Source organism: Carex rostrata, chromosome 24, assembly GCF_964058835.1.
Source record: "Carex rostrata chromosome 24, lpCarRost1.2, whole genome shotgun sequence".
Lineage (NCBI taxonomy): Eukaryota > Viridiplantae > Streptophyta > Magnoliopsida > Poales > Cyperaceae > Carex > Carex rostrata.
The window spans coordinates 108,294-130,947 of NC_135941.1; the positions used below are offsets into that span (position 1 = coordinate 108,294).

Genomic DNA, 22,654 nt, shown 5'->3' on the forward strand with positions numbered 1-22,654 from the left:
TGACTGTATGATTAGAGAGTACGACTAATATAACATCAGTGTCATTTCAGTCTATATAACACCAACTTCAAAACCTATCAAATCGAGTTCAAATAGTGAATCCAAACCAATCTACTTCATTAGTTGTGCGTTTACATGTAAAATTTATAAATTTTTGAGTTTATTTGAAATCAAGTCAAGCAGTCAAATGTTTGAGTTTTAATACATTCATTTTTCAATTTTTTTTGCTGCTTGATTTGATATTAAAATAACTTGAAAATATAAAAAGTTTGCATGTAAACGCAGCACTCATAAAATAAATTGATTTGAACAGTTTTGATTCACCATTTAAACTCGATTTGATAGGTTTTGCAGTTTATGTTATATAGACTGAAATGACACTGATGTTATATTAGCCATACTCCTGATTAGAATCTGAGTCATTCTCAGTTGTCTGATCAGGATCTGAGCCATTCTCGACCGTCTGATTAGGATCCAAGCCAATTTCGACCGTTTGCATTATTATACTTGTTTATACCTCTATCTGCATATGAATCTCACAAGGCATGTTACTCTGTATATAGGATCCACGTCATAAGTTTATTTTTCAACATCTTACTATTCTAAGCCAATTACTTTAAACCATAATTTTAACTACGTACCCAAACAATTTAAAGCTCATTAACTTTGCTCAACAATTAAACATAGACAAAAGAAAATAACATGATATCAAATTACATAATTTTATTTTCTAATTATAAAAGAATGTTTTCAGGTATATATTCAAAATTATGATGAATTTTGCCATTATATTAATATCATTGATGTAATTTGCATGGCTAACTAAGGAGAGTTTTTTTTTTCATTTATTATACTTATACAATTTTATTTTAATTTTCCTAAATTTTATTATATGTTCATTAATAGAATTTAGAATATTATTAAAATTGATAAAAAAAATTATAATAACCATTTTTCGGAAAATTATAATTGATAACAATTATTTCAACAATAAATATTCTTATTAATATTTTTCCTCAAATTAAGATTTCACACAATTATTCTGTACAACTAAAAATTCATTTCAATACAATTTCATGACTATTTTTAAGCATAATTTCACCCACATAATTGTGTGACTATTTTTAAGCATAAATTCATTAATATTTTTTTTATAAATGATTTTTTTTTTATACACCAAAAATTTCACCCACATAATTTTGTAACAAATCGATACGGACAAATATCATGTGCTATTAAAGTAAAATATTGGCCCGTAAAAGTTTCTTTCTTTTGTGTTTATCTATGTACTAGGTACAAGAATGGAAGAGTATATGCGAGAGTAAAAAGTAACTATTGCAAGAGTATTTTGACAGAATGTGTTTTTTCTATTAGCGACGGCAGTATCTGTGAGGGCATACCGACAGTATAAGTCGCAGATATTCTCCCATTCTTGTATTTAGGAATATAAGTATTGGATGGAAAAATCCGAACATGTCATATTCGCCGTCCTTATTATTTTGATTAAAAAAAATCTAGTACTCTTGCAAAAAATATGAGAAACTTTCATTTTTTTTAGAAACAAGTGAATATTATTGAAAAGAATAAAAAATATGAACAAATTTTTTCGATGCAGTTTCTTACGGCTGTAAAAAAAAGAAAAAAGAAAAGAAAAGAAAAGTCTGTTGTGTTATAAAATATATTTATGTGGATGTTCATTCTATAACTTCTAATATTAATTATCATTTCATTGCCCACTACCTCCACTACCTCCACTATCTCCACTACCATGTGCATTCATTTTCTCCTTTATTATTGTAACATCTCTTTCTAGCCTATAAATAGAGGTTTTGTAAATAGAGAAGATGACACACATATTATATACAATAGTTGAGAAAAAAATTATATTATTGCTCTCTTTATCTCTCTTGTTATTTACTTACTTTTGTTGCAACTTTATCTTAATTTTACAACACGTTATCAGCACGAATTGCTCGGAAGAAGTTGCAAAGTAATCATGTAAGTACTTTGTGTGATTAATTATTATATCTTTCATTAATTTAAATTTCATTTAAATTTTTGATTATATTTGTTTTAGTTTATAAGAATCATTCCTTGAAGTGAATGATGAAATAATAACCTGAAGTTATTATCAAAACTAAATGTTTATCAAGAACCTGAAGTTCATATTACCTGAATATAATAATAAGAGTAATAACCTGAAGTTATTATCACAACTAAAATCTTATCAAGAACCCGAAGTTCGTATTACTTGAATAAAATAATAACCTGAAGTTATTATTATAATTATTTACAACTTGAAGTTCTATTAGAAATTTAGTATAAAATTAATATAATAACCAGCAGTTATTATAAGTCATTGGATGAATAATAACCTGAAGTTATTCTCAATTAAAAAACCTGAAGTTTTATTAGAAATTTTTATATAAAATCAATATAATAACCGGAAGTTATTATAGGTCATTAGATGAAAATATAACCCGAAGTTATTTCAAATTAAATTTTGCAATTGCACAGCCAAGCAATTTAATAACCAGAAGTTATTAAATAAAATATTTTATTATAACCTGAAGTTATATAATATTAACATGAAGTTATTAATACATTTAAATTTATTTATTTATTTATTCATGCAATTTACATATTCTTTTATTTATATTTATTTATCTCCCTTTTCATAATCTGAAGTTATGATATTAATAACATGAAGTTATGACATTGATAACCTGAAGTTATAGCATTCATAACCCGAAGTTATGGCATTCATAACCCAAAGTTATGGCATTCATAACCTGAAGTTAATGCGTATCTATTTTGTAGTACATATGACAAATCTCACAAAGTTTGAATTTATCTCCTTTTTCATTTATCATAACTTGAAGTTATGGTAGTAATAACCTGATGTTGAAAATACATATCAATGAGAAAGAAAAACGTCATGAAGATGTTTGTTTCAGATGTGGGATGATAAATCACTGGTCGCGTACATGTTGTACACCAAAATATTTTGTAGAGCTATATCAAGCCACAATCAAGAAATAAGGGGAAAATGTGAAAAATAACTTTACTGAATATGACCCCCAAATAAATGTCATATGGATACACATCTTGATGTATCAGATTTCTTCCATAATGTCAATGAAGAAATATATATTATTACTTAGGGAGAACATATAGTATAAAAAAAAATTATATTTATGTTTAATTAAAATTTAGTTTACTTTTTATTTATTTTTATGAAAATAAGTTTAATGAATAAAAGTAATTTATTTTTGCATTTTAAAGGAAAATGACTGACGCAATGATAAGTAATGAAGATCCATGTCTGGTAGACAGTGGAACAACTAATACCATATTGAAAAGTAAGAAATATTTTTCATAATTGTATCTTGGTGAGACTAATATTCACACTATATCTGGCACAAGTAATTTAATAGAAGGTTCCGGAAGGGCTTGTATTTTGTTACCTGAAGAAACAAAATTAATAATAGATGATGCATTATATTCAAGTAGATCCAGAAGAAATCTACTAAGCTTTAAAGATATTCGAAATAATGGTTATCATATTGAAACTATGAATGAGAAAAATTGCGAGTATCTTCATATCACATCTATTAAGAATGGCCAAAAGATCATAATCGAAAAGATGCAAGCAATGTCATCTGGATTATATAGTACTTATATAAGTAAAATAAAATCAAATATGGTTACTAACCCGAAGTTAAACGTTACTAACCAGAAGTTAGTTGATCCAAAATTATTTACATTATGGCATGATAGATTGGGTCATCCAGGAAATATAATGATGAGGAGAATAATTGAAAGTGCAAATGGGCATCCCCTAAAGGACTTGAAGATCTTATTATCAAAAGATATGACATGCGAAACATGCTCTCTTGGAAAACTAATTATTAGGCCATCTCCAAATAAAGTTGGACCTGAAGCTCCTTCATTTTTAAAAAGAATTCAAGGAGATATATGTGGACCTATTACACCTCCATGTGGACCGTTTAGATATTTTATGGTGTTAATTGATGCATCGACACGCTGGTCACATGTGAGTTTGTTAGCAACAAGAAATGTCGCATTTGCTAGACTATTAGCACAAATTATCCAATTGAGAGCTAATTTTCCGGATTATCAAATCAGAAGAATCCGGCTTGATAATGCAGGTGAGTTCACTTCTCAAACTTTTAATGATTATTGCATGTCTATTGGAATTACGGTAGAACATCCAGTGGCCCATGTTCATACACAAAATGGTCTGGCAGAATCGTTGATTAAAAGATTATAATTAATTGCTAGACCATTACTCATGAGGTCTAATTTACCGTCTTCCGCATGGGGACATGTCATATTACATGCTGCTGCACTAATTAGATTAAGTCCGACTGCTTATCATAAATATTCCCCATTACAATTGGTCTCCGGAAGAGAACCAAATTTGTCCTATCTAAAGGTATTTGGTTGTGCAGTATATGTTCCAATTTCTCCTCCACAACGCACAAAAATGGGACCTCAAAGAAGGTTGGGAATTTATATTGGTTTTAACTCTTCTTCTATTATTAGATATTTAGAACCATTAACAGGAGATGTTTTTACATCAAGATTTGTTGATTGTCATTTTAATGAATCAATATTCCCAAATTTAGGGGAAGAAAAATAAAAACTGGATAAACAAGTAACTTGGAATTCATCGTTATCTTATCTTGACCCCCGAAGTGGTCAATGTGAACTCGAAGTTCAAAAGATCATAAATATGCAAAGAATTGCAAATGAATTGCCTGATGCATTCACAGATACGAATAGAGTTACTAAATCACATATTCCAGCTATAAACACACCTGCTCGAATTGACATTACAAAAATATCTAATGAATCTAATGTGCGTAGAAAATGTGGAAGACCACTTGGTTCTAAGGATGTAAATCCACGTAAAAGGAAAGAGCAGAATAAAGCAGTTGATCCAACCCCAGAAGAGGTTAATGGTAAAACTCCTGCAGAAGTCAGTAAAACCCCAGAAGAAGTTAATAGTAAAACTCCTGAAGAAGTACATAAAATCACAGAAGAGATTAAAGGTAGAACTCACAAAGAAAATAATGTACCAAAAACTCTAGAAGAGTGTAGACATAGAAATAATTGGCCTAAATGGAAATATGTCATACAAGCATAATTAAGTTCATTAGAAAAGCGGCAAATATTTGGACCTGTAGTCCAAATGCCCAAAGATGTTAACCCTGTAGGTTACAAATGGGTATTTGTCATAAAAAGAAATGAGAAAAATGAGATTGTGAGATATAAAGCAAGGCTAGTGGCACAAGGCTTTACACAAATACCTGGAGTTGATTATGAAGAAACGTATTCACCTGTAGTGGATGCGATAACTCTCATATTTCTAATAAGTCTCACAGTTGCAGAAAATTTAAAAATGCGACCTATGGATGTTGTAACAGCCTATTTATATGGTTCACTTGATAGTGATATATACATGAAAGTCCTAGAAGGATTGAAAATGCCTGAAGCATATAAGTCAAAACCTAGATAGATGTACTCTATAAAATTAAGAAGATCTTTATACGGATTAAAACAATCTGGTCGAATGTGGTATAATCGACTGAGTGAGTACCTTCTAAAAGAAGGATATAAAAATAATATAATTAGTCCGTGTGTTTTTATTAAAAGATCAAATCTAGGTTTCACAATCATTGCAGTGTATGTTGATGATTTGAATATTATTGGATCTCCTGAAGAGATTGAGAATACTGCAAAATTAATGAAGAATGAATTTGAGATGAAAGGCCTTGGTGTAACAAAATTTTGTCTCGGCCTGCAGATCGAACATCTAAAGAATGGAATATTTATCCATCAATTAAATTATGTTGCAAAAATATTAAAGAGATTCAATATGGATAAAGTTCATCCTTTGAGCACGCCAATGGTCGTACGATCGCTAAATGCAGAAAATGATCATTTTCGCCCACAAGAAAATAATGAAAAAGTGCTTGGTCCTGAAGTACCATACTTTAGTGCAATTGGGGCATTATTATATTTTGCAAATAATACGAGACCCGATATCTCATTTGCAGTAAATGTGTTAGCAAGATATAGTTCCAAACCAACCAGAAGACATTGGAATGGAATTAAACAAGTATTTCGATATCTTTGCGGAACTAGAGATATAGGGTTATACTATAAAAATGATATAGAATCCAATTTAGTTGGATATGCAAATGCGGGATATTTATCGGATCCACATAAAGCACAATCTCAATCAGGATATGTATTCACCTATTGTGGAGCTGCAATTTCAGGGCGATCGACAAAACAAACTCTTACAGCTACATCTTCAAATCACGCCGAACTGATTGCCTTATACGAGGCGGGTCGAGAATGTGTTTGGTTACGGTCAATGATTCAAAATATTCAAGAAGAATGCGGACTTGAAAACATCAAGGTAAATCATACTCCGCTATATGAAGATAATGCAGCATGCATTGCACAAATCAAAGAAGGATATATCAAAGGAGACCGAACTAAACATATTGCACCAAAGTTCTTTTCGACACATGACCTACAAAAGGAAGGCGTAATAGATGTTTGCCAAGTCCGATCAATCGACAATCTTGCAGACCTATTCACAAAATCTTTACCGACAAAGGTTTTTGTACAACTCACAAAGAAGATAGGTCTACATCGATTGAAGGATATTCAATGATATCAAATTGAGGGGAAGCATTATACGCACTGTACTTTTTTTTCCTTAACCAAGTTTTTATCCCAATGGGTTTTTCTTGGTAAGGTTTTTAATGAGGCAATACATGGTCCTGAAGTATCATGTTGATCCTGAAGTATCATGTTAATATTGATCCTGAAGTATCATATTAACAGCGTATAATGAAAGATGAACATCCAAGGAGAAGTGTTATAAAATATATTTATGTGGATGTTAATTCTATAACTTCCAATATTAATTATCATTTCATTGCCCACTACCTCCACTATCTCCACTACCATGTGCATTCATTTTCTCCTTTATTATTGTAACATCTCTTTCTAGCCTATAAATAGAGGCTTTGTAAATAGAGAAGATGGCACACATATTATATACAATAGTGGAGAACAAAATTCTATTATTGCTCTCTTTATCTCTCTTGTTATTTACTTACTTTTGTTGCGACTTTATCTTAATTTTACAACATGTTGCAGTTACTTGCGGTTATTTCCTACAATTCAAAGCTTAAATTTTCCACATTAAAAAAATTCTAATTTGATTTAAATTAAGATTATATTAATAAAATAAAATAAATAATTGTTGGCAATTAATTCGTTGACAATAAATTTTTAAGTACAAACTAATTTTAGTTAAAATAAATTAATTTGAAGGCCAAAGAAATCCAACATAAAAATACAAATTCAAATATTTAAAAGGCGTAACTACTTTTGATGAAAAAAATATGATTTTTTATTTTGACCTTAACCCAGTTACGGTTGTAGCCCGTAAATCTGAAACTCGAAAAATCTCATTTATATATTTTCAATTCAATAACTTCTAAATTTAAATTTACAATAACAAATCAATAGGGTGCGTTTGGATGGAGCAATAATTGTTACATTCTGAAATTTTAAAACTTGATTAAATGGATAAATCGATAAATTGACTTAAATAAAAAGTTTAATTAACTTAACGATCGTTCAGAAATTTTCTGACCAACTAAAACGAAACTAAAATTTCGTAATATAAATAATGTATGAAATTATGTATATTAAAAGTTAGAGTTAAACATAAAATAAATTGACTCGTTAAGTAAATGACCTAGTTGAAATCTAGATTTAAAATATAACAATACGAATTATTTGTACACATAAATTATGAAATTTATAAATCTTGTTTATTAATGAATTATAGAAGTTTAATTAAATAGATATATATAAATAGAGATGTACAATTAATACCAAATGATTTGAATATTAGAATAGAGAAATAAAAGTACAAAATATTCATACGAAATTAATTGCAAAATTTTACGAGACTTCGATTCGAATTTATAAAAGAAACAGACTTTAAAAACCAATTAAAAGAAACAATGTTTAAATTCTGAATTGTTTAGACCATTTGATTCATCTAGCACGGATCTTAAATGCTGCAATTTAAATGTTGGAATTTTATTAACCACCCATCCCATCCAGCACGAACCTTAAAGCAGCCCCATTATTAAAACCCCTTTCCTCTCCTTCCCTCCTCTCCCTCTACGTGACAGAAGCCCCCCCCCCTCCCCATCCCGTCCCCTCTCTTCTCCTCTCCGCCAAAACCAGAGAGGGCCCCGCCCTCCCCTCTTCCGTCGCCGGCGAACCCCACCGGACCCGCCCTTCTCTCCTCTCTTCCTTTCTGGCCATGGGAGCCCCAACAGCCGCCGAAATCTCAAGCAAATATATCTCAAAGCCACACATATAGGTCAGTCTCGCAAAATCATAACAGGTCAACGCATAAGTCAGCAGCGTCACCTTAATCCAGCCACCTAAACAGGTCGGTCTGGCAAATTCTGACAGATCAACGCATAAGTCAGCAGCGTCACCTGAATCCAGCCACCTAAACAGGTCGGTCTGGCAAATTCTACAGATCGACGCATAAGTCAGCAGCGTCACCCTATCCAGCCACCTAAACAGGTCGGTCTGGCAAATTCTAACAGGTCAAACGCATAAGTCAGCAGCGTCACCCTATCCAGCCACCTAAACAGGTCGGCCTGGCAAATTCATAAACACAGGTCAACGGATAGGTCACCGTTACCTTATCCAGCCACCTAAACAGGTCGGCCTGGCGGATTCATTCACATCAAGAACAATTAATAGAACTAATCAAATAATAACCATACCAACATGCCAAGTAATCTTAACCAAACAATTCAAATCATTCTCAGTTATGCAAGAATCAATCTACAACATGAATTCCAAAATATGCAACAATTAATCATTCAACATGACAAACGAATAAACAGTTTAATTCCTGAAAATAAAGTATCAAACAAGTCCAAGAATCCCGCACCTTATTATGACGAGCGTACCGCTTAATTTAAAGATCAGGCGTCTCGAATTGCCTCGCGAAATCTGGCTCGACTGAGCCTACACCTATATTATACGATTACTTGGTTTAGTTCGGTTACATTCTCAAAACTTAAATTCCAAAAGCCGTCTTTCAATTCGTCAATTCTTTTATACCTTTCGGCTCATTTATAATCATTTTAATTCAAGTCCAATTCCAAATTTACATATACACATCATGTCATATTCATTTCAATTCGATTCAAGTATATCCCAACCGCAAAGGCACGGCTATCATTCATATAAATTCACATCTTTTTCATATTGGTCCTCAATTAATCTAATTTAAAGACCCATAATTTAGTAAAGGTTTAAGCCTCATATTTAAAATTTACAATTCATTTCAATATTTCAAGGCTTATGAAATTACAAGCCCAATTCAATTTTAGCAATTCAATTATGCATTTATTAAAGGCCCATAGCCCTTAATCCATTTATCTATATTTTTATACATGTCATTTCTCAAATCAATTCAAAGGCCCAATCATTTAAATCAATTTATTCACAAGCCCAATTCAATAAGGCTCAAAGCCTTCTTCTATTTTATTTATTATTCAAGGCCCAAGCCCAATTAATTATACATCAATGCAAAGCCGAATTCATACTTAATTTATTCAAGCAATTCGATTGAGTCGGGAAAATCAACAACCCGTACTCGAAACTTAACAAATTCACATCCTACAACATTAATCAATTCATCAATACACACAATTCACGAATTTTAGAAATTAACCGCAAGAGAGGATGTCAAGAAAAGTGATCGGTTCCGAGGGTTTCGCCTCGCCTCGCGGCCATCTCACTCGAGCACATGCAAGCACCATAGCCGCACCAAGGCAGCATCAAGCCAACTCCAACACGGCACCAAGTGAGCACCGGGACAGCACCAATCAAACCGAGGCAACCCATATCCTCAACCCTAGAACCTAGGGTTTCATGGGAGGGGAAGGGGGCAGAAACCGAGAGAGAGAATGGGGGCGGGCTGGGTTTTTCCGAACCAAGAAAGAGAGAGAGGAGAGCAGTGGGGCGGCGGCGGCGCTGCTGGCCGTGGCAGCGGCGGAAGGGGAGGGGGCCGCCCTGTTTTTGGCGGAGAAGGGAGGAGAGGGCAAAGTTGACCTGTATAGGTAACTTTGATTCCGTGTGTTTGCATTTGTGTCAAGTTGACCTGTATTGGTGACTTGTAAACCGGACCTTAGGAAATGGTTAAGCCAAACAGCAATTGCAGATGGGTGTCTGATAAAGGGTCCAGCGGTTGGCCATCTGTAGGCGTCTGTAACCCTACAGATGTGGGTTTGATAACGGTTCAGCTCGAGAGAACATCTGTAATTGCTACAAGCCCTAATGAACTGAGTTATGAATCGAGTTAAGCCAAAATATATGTTGTGTTTTGAAATCCATCTTGAAAATTCCGTAAACTGTGTTGCAGGTTGATTTAACTGTTGTCGTGCATTGGCATTCTGTTATTTATGATTATATGTATCTGTTTGAACTGTTATTGTTTGGGTTTCATTTTTGAATATAGAGTCTGATTGCAAGTCCAATAATTCAACTGTGGCAAATTCGCACTGAGAATTTATTCTCACCCCCACTCTCCCCGATTATTTTCAGGTTTGTTACTCGGACGCAGCGAATGAGGATATTGGCAATGCATATAAAAGATCCACTGCCTTGCGTGTATATGTGACACTTGATAGATACACGCGGCAGGCTGTCAGACCCCGGTGGATTTGGGGTGTGACAATAATAGCACTAATTCGAAAATAGCACTATTCTTTTGAGATTAGCACTATTCTTTTGAGATTAGCTCTATTCTTACTCGATTCCTATTTTCAAGCAATTCAACACTTAAATTTTAACATTATAACAATTCTATTGTATTTTGAAAAACAAGTTCGAACATAATTTGTGAATAAATAACATATATAGGATCTTTCATTAAGTATACATTTCATAAAGAATAGAGAATAGAAGCTACACTAACTATTCCGAATAACAAAAATGTTATTTAGATGTACATTGCTATTTCAGAATAGCCTCTATTTTAAAATAGCTCATATTTTTGACACATTCAAACATATCATTACATAATGAGATTTTATGTTGTTGTCGTAGGAACAACACAGTAAAGCGCTAAGGAATAATCCCAATTCTACAGTTCATTTAGGGTATGTTTACATATGTCAAGAATATAAGCTATTCTAGAATAGGGGCTATTTAGAATAGCAATTTGCATTGAAATAATATTTTTGTTATTCGGAATAGCTAGAATAGCTACTATTTTTTATTCCTTGTAAATGTTGGAATAACTACTATTCGAAAGTGTAAAGAGAGGGAAAAAAATGCTTCTTTCTCGAATTTTTACCAACACAGTCACAAAATGACAAAATTGACATTATTTTATGTTATCTCCACGTTGTACGTAAGACCTCACTTGCTTATATTTTCTCTTAATTAGTACCTTGTTAACACTATTATTTATTAGTTACAGCTATACACTATTTCAAATGTACAATTCAAACAACATTTACTAATCCAAATAGCACTATTTTCACACTAATCTAAAAATCACTATTTTTCTCTATTTTTATTTATTATTCTCAAATTTTATTCTAGCTTCCATCCAATCTTACCTTTAAATTTTTTTTAAAGGAATTAGTTGTAGATCTGATGCAGTTTCTTAGTAACAATGAAAAAAGTTCGTTCTCATTCTGATTCTTTAATAAAAATTTATTATTTCTCTTAAAATAAAATTATGAACAAATTAATATGGGTTATTAAAACTAAAAAACAAATATGGGCTATTAAAGATAAAGTTCATTTATAAAAGACAAAATTGATGTGATAAGTTTCGGTGGTCCACTGAAAATTAAAAATCAGTAATTTTGTTTCTTTATTTATTATAATTATTTTTTAAATACTAATATCTTTCAATCCCTTATAACATAAAATTATATAATTACAGTTACAGTGCCCGCATCAGCAGCTCATTCAACCGACCCATTCGTTCGCATTTTCTGACCTCTACACGCGCGAGCACACCAATTTTGCCGAAGGAAATGCTAACCTAATGTCTAAAAAAGAAAAAAAAAAAAAAAAAAAAAAAACCAGTTGTTCGATTGAAGTGCAGTCGTTATGCCGACACAAATCAACGGTTCAGATCAATTTCCGAACAGATCCACGCTAGCCCAGCATCCTATCCTTAACTGAATCCACGCGACTGTGACAGGCGAGGCGACAGCGCGGGAGCGTGATTGCGCGACAGGTGGCACGATCAATGCGCAGTGGGGTCCGCCTTGGCCCCCACGATCAATGGCCAGCCACGGAACAGACAGAGATCGTCCGAATCTCTACGACGGACACGCCCGACGATAAGGATTTTGGAAAAAAAAAAGAAGGGGAACCTGTCATGGGCTTCCGTGCGTGCTCTCTTGTTGGATATCAATCGGACGGTCCGAATCGAAACATAAACATTATGTTAATTTGGGTGATATGAATTCTTGTTTGTCAAGAGGAGCTCTCTCCATATCTCCATGTAGACCTTAGTGTCACTCTTTTCCACTCCAGAGCAGCAGTTAATGAAACTTTACCCTAGTTACAACTAATTATGTAAAAACTATAATTAACGGATTCTTTCTGCTTTATTATCTAATAAGAAATTTGCATGTCTATTTGTTCACTCGATTTTATTTGCGCCAAATTACTTTTGAACTTTCAAAAAAATTAAAAAATGTCTCTTGTTACATCAACATGCTACACCAAAATTAGTTCCCTCTGAACTAGCCATCAATAGTCTCATTTCTCCTCGGTAAAAGTGTATGCACTCATTTTTTTTTTTCTTTAAAAAATTTCAAGAATCTTCATTATGGTTGAAGTAACCCCTCAACTACCGCACATATTTGAGGAAACTCCTGTCCAACAATTTTATGCACAAATAGTTGATCAACTTTGACTAGATCTGAATTCTTATGGTAATTGAGACCCAACTAGTTGATCAACTGGTTCAACCAAGCAGTTAATTTGATCTAAACCAACTATTCTGAGTGTTCCCAAATTGATCGAATATTTTGCATCAATTATAGCGTTGTTAACAAAAGAAATATCACTATCTTAGCCCATAAACTGAGCCCAACTTGGAATTGCTATTTTTTTTTTCTGAGTTTTGGTTATATGTGCCAATGAATATTTTGACATTATATTTTAGATGAAACAACATCAATTTAATGGCACATTTATCACAAGCATAAAAAAAAATCTGCTTCTTTTTCTTTTTTTTTTCTGATTTTCTTTTTTATCATGTACCGTACACGTACTTGTACCAAAAAAATTTATTGTTACCGTACACGTACTTGCACAAATTAACAATGCATATATAAGACACTTCAACTGATACAATATTTTTAATGGCTGAATCTACATATAGAGCTAATGGCTAGTGGATACAGTCAAAAAACACAAACCAAATTTGTTAATATATACAACAGCTAGTTGCGCTTAATTTTGACAAGGAATTCATTAATTGTCACCAATAATTTTAATGAGGCAAAGGTCGCCTAAACGAACACCGTTCGCCTCACAAAACTTGCTCCACCCCTTACCAATTGCAAGATTATTGTAGTTGCCACAAACTTTGTAGTCACATTACGTGACGTGATTAAACTGATAAATGTTACCATGACTAAAGTTTCTTTGCTATCTATCCCGTAATGCCACTCCAATGGTCAATATTTTAATTAGAGCAGGTGCCATGCATGCTTCCTTTTTTTCTCGGGATTTTTGTCGCCTCTTGAGCCATAGTCCACTTGTCAAAAGCAAAGTAACCCATTTCAACCAGTGTTTATATGCACTAATTGGTTTGCTCAATGTCAGGCTGAAGACTACCGCTTTAATTTGTGCTCCAAAAAAACGTGGCCACAATATTCTTATAGATTAAGAAAAGAGAGCTGAGAAGATGTGGACTCAAAAAACGAATTCATATATATCACTTAAGATAATAGAATATTTTTGTTTAAATCGAACTGTCCGATCAGAATCCGCACAAATATTAAAGAAACTATGTGCTCTTAATTTGAATCAAATTGATCTGAATTTTGATCGAACGGTCCAAATCTGAACAAAAATATTTTGTTACCCCACACAATGCAGACTCCAAAGAAATAATAGAGGAGAGAACGTCAGCACGACACTTCGCATAACCATAGTAATAATATACGCGATTAATTGACGAATAATTTGCATTTTTTTCTTTTTTTTTACGCTTTCGAACTGAACTCTGAATAAAACGTGATTCTTTTTTATCCTTTTTGGCTTCTTTTTGTTTTCTTAATGTGCCGAATCATTTCATATATTCAAATTATACCCAACTCACGAATTTTTGATCCCATCAAGCCGAATCCGAACTATTCGTTTGCCACTATGCGCATATCTACAAAATTAATAAAACAGTGGAAGGATAATTTAAGTCGGTAGTTTTATGTATTTTTATATATTAGTCCTTGGAAATTGGTTTTCCAGCGGAACAAGTGTGTTTTTCTTTGTTTGACAGTCAATGAGGGCTGCTTTGACACTTTCTGAGTTACGTACGTATACACGTGGAAAGAAACCCAATTGGTGCATATGAGATATTTTGACACGATTCACCACTTGTTAGTCATCCCTAACTGGTAGCGACAACTGGACGGTCGTGATGAGACACCATAATTAATGTACTACTCATGGTTGGCTGGCGGCTGCGTTGTTCTTAACCTTTTTCATGTACAAACTTCCCATGTTTATGGATAAGTTCTATCAAATTTATGCCAAACCCTCCAAATTAACTAAAATTTGCATCCGTATACATGAAGAGGAGGGATCCAATTACACATTTTTTGGTGACACCGAATTGTACTCTTCATTTTTCAAAGTTTTCAAAATTCAAATAGTCGATCCACACTGTTCAACATAATGGATATATTAAAATGTGTTTGTAGATCAAATTTTATATTTTTTTCGAATTTTTTTACTATTTATTAAGTATTTAACAAAATTGCTATATTGAGACCATTGAATTTTTGTACCGTCTTAATAAATATTAAAAATATTCAACAAAATATAAAATTTGATCTGCAAGCACATTTTAACATATTCATCATGTTGAACGGTTTGAATCGACTGTTTGGATTTTGAAAATATAAAATGTAATCCAGTGTCACCATAAAAGAATGTAAGATCCCTCATATGAAAAATGTATGTTTTCAGATCCACACAATTATATTTGTGCGCTTGAATAAACACCCTGCAAGATCGTGCGATTTCACATTCATGTGAATAATTTTCACATTGTGGACATATTTGTGAAATTAAAATGATGACTGTAATACGACATTCTATTTATCAACACGTGCACTCAAAATTTCCAAAAATATATGTAACAGTAATTTGGAATAGAGGTGCTATCGGGTCGGGTCGGGTCCGGATACTATTATATTTTGACCCGTATTCTAAAAGTGTTCGGGTCCAAATTTCGATCCATACATTTATCTGTTTCAATTCGGGTCGGGTCCAAATTTGGGTACCTATTTACCCGTAGATATTTCGGATCCAGTCTTTCGGTTCCGGGTAGATATATACTCATAACTTGTTTGCAGATTATCGGGTCCGGTTCGGATACGGGGCGGTTCCGGATCCGGAGCGGATATATGTCACAAAAAAATCAGGAGGATGGAAAGAAAATAACTTTTGAAAAAAAAAAATATTGAAGAAAACATATAATTTTTAAAAAGTAAAATATTAGAGATGACAATTTCATTTTCTATGGTTCAAAAAATTTATGAATGAAATACTAATAATTTGTAGAAATGACATATCAATGAGAGCAATAAATTTTCATTATTATGCAAAGAATATCAAGGCAAATATTGAAGGATGTATCTATAGTAATAAATTTTATTTAAAAAATTAATGCGGCTGTTATAGAAGGAATAAATTTGGTATCCATCTATGTGTATAAACATAGTGAATATGTCCACTGCATTCTATTTTCTCATATTCTAAAAAGTACTGGGCTCACCACGGCTTATGCAAAAATTAATATGCAAAATTATATTTTTATATATTAATAGTTATTAATATATGTTTTATCGGGTATTTATACGGGTATCGGGTCGGGTTCGGTTATGGGTCGGATAATTAAATGAAACCCATATCCTACCCATTACAGTATCGGTTCCGGTTCAGATCCATGTCGGATATTAAATTATTAATTTTGTAACCATACTCATAATTTAACCAATTATATTTTTTAAACCATACCCTATCCAAATTAATCGGATCCGGGTCGGTTCCGGTTCGGTTCTGGTTCGGTTCCGGGTAATCGGATAAAAGTAGCACCTCTAATTTGGAAGCTTTAGCTATTTTGACTTGCCAGACCAAGCTATAAATGTATAATCCGTCGGAGTAAACCATACAGTTATCTACTTCTCTGTACAAAGTAAAGAGAATTTATTAGTACAGGATCGGCCATGGGTTCTATTCCCAGTGACAGCAAACCCCACGCGGTGTGCATGCCTTTCCCAGCACAAGGCCACATAACACCCATGCTCACAGTGGCCAAGTTGCTTCATTCTTCCGGCTTCCACATCACCTTCGTCAACACCGAATACAACCACCGCCGCCTCCTCCGTTCCCTCGGTCTGTTTTACTTAAACACATGTGTAGCATTTAAGTAGTAATTATCAGTAACCACTAATCACCACAGCATGTACCACAAGTTTGATCTGTATATATCTATATATATTGAGATTTGATTGTTTAAAAAATAACTGATAAAGCAAATTATTAGTTCAAAAAGGATATATATTAGATATATAACTGTATTATAGTTTTACTTTTCTATAATTTTCTTATTAGTTATATTTACAAGTACGTTCATCAATTTTATATATCTTTGCTAAATTGATTTGATATTTCATTTATATTAATTAGCACTCGTTATTTCGGCCTATTTCAGGTCCTACCAGTCTCAATGGACTTCCCGACTTCCAGTTCACGGCGATACCCGATGGCCTTCCTTTCTCGGAAGAAGACAGGACGCAAGACGTACCACCTCTATGTGAATCCACCATGACCAACAAAAGCCTCCCGTACTTCAGGGATCTCCTTTGTAGGCTCAATGAGTCGTATCCGACCACTCCTAAAGTGACATGTGTTTTCTCAGATTTCATCTCAAGTTTTGCCATTGATGCAGCCAGGGAGATAGGGATCCCATGCGTGTTGCTATGGACGGCAAGTGCTTGTGGTTTACTTGGTTATCTCCATTACCGGACGCTAGTGGAGGAAGGTCTCATTCCTCTGAAAGGTTTGTGCACTGCACACAACATGATTGATTATGTGGATAATTAACTAGCCATTTAATATCAGCACTGGAGATTGGTCAAGATATGCTTAGTGGGGCAAATACAAAAAAGTGGTCTAAGTTTGATAGTGATTTTGCGAGCTCTTATAGCAATTTAATATCAACACTCTGTTGTATTTGAATTTATTAGAGGGTTAATTACCAGGTGTCCTGGGATCTAGTAAATTATCTTTTTATTTTAATACAATTGTTAGATGGCTATTTGCGACTAACCTTTACAAAAAAACAAAAAACTAGCCATTTTAACTAGATTTTTTTAATATACTCATGATTCATTCAGAAATATAATATATATTACTTTTGTGTGTCCTCTGTTAATTAAAGATATGGATCAGCTAAACAACGGATATCTCAACACGCCAGTCGACTTCGTGCCGGGATTTAGTGACATGAGGCTAAAAGACTTCCCGAGCTTCATTCGTACAACCGACCCAAATGACATTCTTTTCAAGTTTTTCCTTGACGTAATGAACCGGGCAACCACGGCATCAGTCATTGCAATTAATACGTTCCGCGAATTTGAACAGCCGGTTTTAGACCAAATTGCTAAAATGCTGCCTCCCATGTATGAAATAGGACCCATTTCGATGCTTTCACACCAAATAAAGGAGAGCTCGCTCAAGTCGCTCAGTTCAAACCTTTGGAAGCTGCAACCTGGTTGTCTCGACTGGCTTGAAGGAAAGAATGCAGGGTCGATAGTGTACATCAACTTCGGTAGCGTGACTGTCATGACAAACCAACAATTGGCAGAGTTTGCGTGGGGGTTGGCGAATACTGGATATCAGTTTTTGTGGACAATTAGGCCAGATCTTGTTAGGGGTGACACTGCGGTTTTACCGGAGGAATTTTTGGAAGAAACAAAAGAGAGGAGACTGTTAGCAAGTTGGTGCCCACAAGAGGCAGTTTTAAAACACCCGGCAATCGGAGCTTTTCTCACACACAGCGGATGGAACTCGACTTTAGAGACTATATCCGGTGGGGTGCCAGTGGTTAGTTGGCCTTTCTTTGCAGAGCAACAGACAAACTGCCGGTTTGGGTGCACTGAATGGGGGATAGGAATGGAGATCAATAACAATGTAAAAAGAATTGAGGTGGAAGTATTGATAAGAGAGATAATGGAGGGAGAGAAGGGGAAGAGGATGAAAGAGAGAGCACAGAAATGGAAGGAGAGTGCAGCCATGGCGACACAAAATGGTGGACCTTCATTGGTCAATTTTCAGAAATTGGTAAATGAGGTGCTCCTTCCAAATAATTCAGGCTAGGCTAAACAAAATTCAACAATGTATTGATATGTTACTTGTTATAGGCTTATAGCTAGCAATAAAGGAATTGGGTTTTCTCTAGAGACTTTAGACAAAATTTCTTCAAATTCAAGACAAAATCATTCAATTTGTGTTGAAATCCATACAAATGGCACTAGTACAAAAAACCCCTTCACTGACTGTTCAAATACCCCTACACCGACTGTTATAGCGGCGTCAATAAAGCCGACGCCAGTGAAGGTTACCTTTTACTGACGGGTAAAAACCAGTCAGTGTAGATTCTCAATACTGACGGTTTTGAAAAACAGTCAGTGTTGATGTTCAACACTGACGCTTTAAAAACAGTCAGTGTTGAGCACCAACACTGACGCTTTAAAAACAGTCAATGTTGCATACCAACACTGACATTTTAAAAACAGTCAGTGTTAGTGTTCAACACTGGCGCTTTAAAAATAGTCGGTGTTGATGTTAAAAACGTCAGTATAGATATTAAAAACAGTCACTGTTAGCAATATAACTGTCAGTGTTGATATAAAAATTTCGATATGGTTCTGTTTATATTTGGGTTAGCCTCCATATTTTTGCTAGCCATATATATATTACCATTCGACATTCATTGACATTAAACAAAATATCATGCAAATAATTTAAACAACATAATATATTCATTAACAAAAAAACCACACTACAATAAAATGTACATAACACAAACAAAACTAGTGAAAAGCCTCGCTTTGTTTTGATAGTGACGATTAATATTATACATAAAAAAACAGAATAAGTTGCTAATACTAAGCCACCTGACCAGTTTAGTACTGCTAATGTCTGTGCTAACTAATGCTAAGCCGCCTGACCATCATCCCACTTGACACCATTGTGCTTGATCATTCAATTAGCGGGTCTTCGCCTGAACTGGATCTATTCATCGATCTAACTGGACAGGTTGGAGTTGAGACTTGAGATACCTCCATTGTGCTTTACGCGATTAATTGTTTGCAACTACTTGGAGAAGGCAATGCTTGAGTTTTAGGCTTCATGATCCAGATGAAGTGGTACATCCGTTCCAGCAACTAAAGCATAGCCTGGAGAGGACTGTAAAACAAGAACGTAGATATTAGAGATCTGATATTGGTTTCAATTAATCTCAGTTGCTTACCTCTTTTTTTAAAATTTTATATTATTCTTCTTTTGAAATTTTTTTGTTTATAACTTTACATGAAGTTTGTAAATCGAGCAATACCAAATCAGCTTTTATTTCCATTTCATATAAAGGTAAGAAATTTGACATAAGAAAGGTCCATTCTAGTAGCAGGACAAGAAACTTGCCTCCAAATTTTCTGTTATTATAATTAGTACTCTTTGAACTAACTTTATTTATGAAATCTCTTAAAAAAAAAATAGCTAATGTTATTACCTCCAAGTTTATTATTGAGCTAAGGTTATTTTTTCGTTTGCTGAAGAAATTATAAACATATGACAAGTCTATTGATTCTGTAATTGGAAATAAAAATGTAAAAAAAATAAAAAAATAAACTTAACTGGAACTCAGCCCCTATAATCTCTGATAAATATAACCTATTCAACAACTACACCTTATTTTTCATGGAAAATTGATGACTCTAAACTGTAATTCAGCTAATGTGGAATGATATGTTTTTTGTTACCTTTTGAGGAAGCTCAGAGTAAAGAAGGACCAATAAGAAAACAGAAACAATGTACCGTCTTAGACTCTTATCCTTCTATCAAGAAGAACACCAATCTGTCATTTAAAAAGATTTTCCCCTCAACATAAATAAAAAAATATAGTAAAGGTTTGTTAGACCTTGCTAGTACATAAATAAAATCAACATTTTCGGACATAGATGTTCTTAGATAACACAAAAGAAGAAATTGCAACTGTGAATTGCACATGTGAGAAACAAAGGATATATCCTTTAGAACCATGGTAAATTACCTCGTGTACAAATAAAATCACAAACTAAACTTCTTTATTGTAAGAGGAGGTGCATGTATAACCTTTGCAATAAGCTTTCAATAATCATTTCATCGTATTGTGCAGCTACAGTGTTGCACTGCTTGCTAAATACACCAGCAGCTCCAATCTGTTGGTTAATTTCTGCAATAACTGTACAATACAAACACCAAGAGGATAGTTCTTAGTTTATTCCATGGTTCATTAAATATCCACTTAGTATTTTTTTTACTTTCACAGTATACTATTCTTCTGTTAAATTTTGCAAAATGAAATTTGAATGAGGAAGTAAATGAACATACTGTGGGACCCGCAATCAAAGAAGTCCCAAAATCAGCAATGGCAGCACAACCATTGGCACAGCAAATGTATGTTCGTACCAGTTGATTTGTTGCTAACTAGAATGTCTCCCATATCAAACTGCCAAAGGAGTACGGTAAATTATTAGAAGTTGTGGTTTAAATTTAGTATGGTAAATAAGCTCTACTTGAAAGTTACATGCAGATGTTACTTGTTTCGTCTTCTTTTCTTTCTTTCTAATATACATGTGTCATGATGCCATTTATCTTAGTAATTCAACCAAGATTTCAAACAAACCACAGCAGATCAGTTTGGTATAATTGTATATAAACCGAAAAGATTATCTCCGTCTAGAAGTATTCATCATTTATCCGTATATTTTTAAAAAAATTAGATGCGTCCTCTTTTATGATCTTACTCAGATGCAACATTGGATACAACAATGACAGTAGCAAAACATAAGCACAAATCTCATGGAACAGACAATGGGTATCACGACTTAATTAATAAATAATAGCTGAAAGAATAAAAGTAAAATTGCATAACCTGTACATTTGACACCCAATCACACTTCTTGCCAAATGGAAGATGCTTCTTCAAGGATTGCGCGGACAGGGAGCATGTTACCTACGGGAGACCCAAAAATGCTCTGTCGATATCCTTACACACCATTGTATATGATTTGTTTTTGAGGTGTATACATGATATTCCCCCTAAACTTGAATCTGTTACTTCCCAGGTACTTGACTGAGTGCAAAGTGTCTGAATTCCCTAAACTTGGTGACAGATCTGGAATAGTGGAATACTGATCTGGCACATCTCTCGTTGGATATGATTGTTACTTTTTTCTATTATTTTTCTTATGTAGATGTAACTCAGACATGTGGACTGAACAAGAAATATCAGATTCCCTGCCAGCATTAGTTGCAAATATGATGTCATGTTAATGTGTTAATTTGCTAAAGAAACATATATGGACGTCCGAACTTTCATTATATATTTTAATATTTCAAGGTTGATGCAAATTCATCCTACACTTAACCCTTAAAGTATGAACTTCTCTCAACACAAGAGTAACCAACTCTATACAGGAGGTGTCATTGGTTGGATGGAATAACAGACACAGTTTTTCCTTTTTTCTAATATTTATTAAAGTTTTGTTTCATATTAAATTGAATGACTGAAGAATACTTAAGGTGTAATGGATGCCTTAACATAAGTTTACAGTTAAGAAATAATATGAAAATTCTTTTAACGTTGGAGAAATGCCAATTTTCAGTCAAGGAATCAGGTACGGTACCAGTATATTAGAAAAGATTACTAAGACTACATAGAATATTCTAATAAAACATCAGCTTCCAGTCAAGAAATTATAAAACAGTTTTTTTAACACCGGAGAAGTGTCAATTTTCAGTCAAGGATTCAGATCTTGTACCAATACATTATAACTGATTACATAGACCACATAGAATATTTGAATAAAACATCAGCTTGCAGTCAAAAAAATTTTAAACAGTTGTCATAACATTGAAGAAGTACCAGTACATTTAAAAAGATAATTACTATGCACAACATAGACTATCTTGACTTAATTTAATTCACCGTTCAAACATCTAATATGTGGTCACTGGTTCACTT

At 33.6% G+C, this 22,654-nt stretch overlaps 1 protein-coding gene and 1 long non-coding RNA gene across 2 annotated transcripts; one reads left to right on the forward strand and one right to left on the reverse strand.

Annotated features, from left to right (window-relative positions):
* Positions 1-16,557: 16,557 nt before the first annotated feature.
* LOC144575787 (7-deoxyloganetin glucosyltransferase-like) lies at positions 16,558-18,832 on the forward strand. Its single transcript, XM_078326034.1, has 3 exons — positions 16,558-16,758; positions 17,078-17,425; positions 17,807-18,832. The coding sequence occupies exons 1-3, from the start codon at positions 16,590-16,592 to the stop codon at positions 18,742-18,744; spliced, it is 1,455 nt and encodes a 484-aa protein (XP_078182160.1). The 5' UTR covers positions 16,558-16,589; the 3' UTR covers positions 18,745-18,832.
* Positions 18,833-19,637: 805 nt separating this feature from the next.
* Positions 19,638-20,907, reverse strand: LOC144575968 (uncharacterized). The gene is made up of 3 exons (XR_013518571.1): positions 20,761-20,907; positions 20,464-20,503; positions 19,638-19,836 (listed from the first exon to the last, which is right to left on the reverse strand). It is a non-coding gene; the product is annotated as an uncharacterized LOC144575968 (long non-coding RNA).
* Positions 20,908-22,654: the final 1,747 nt, after the last annotated feature.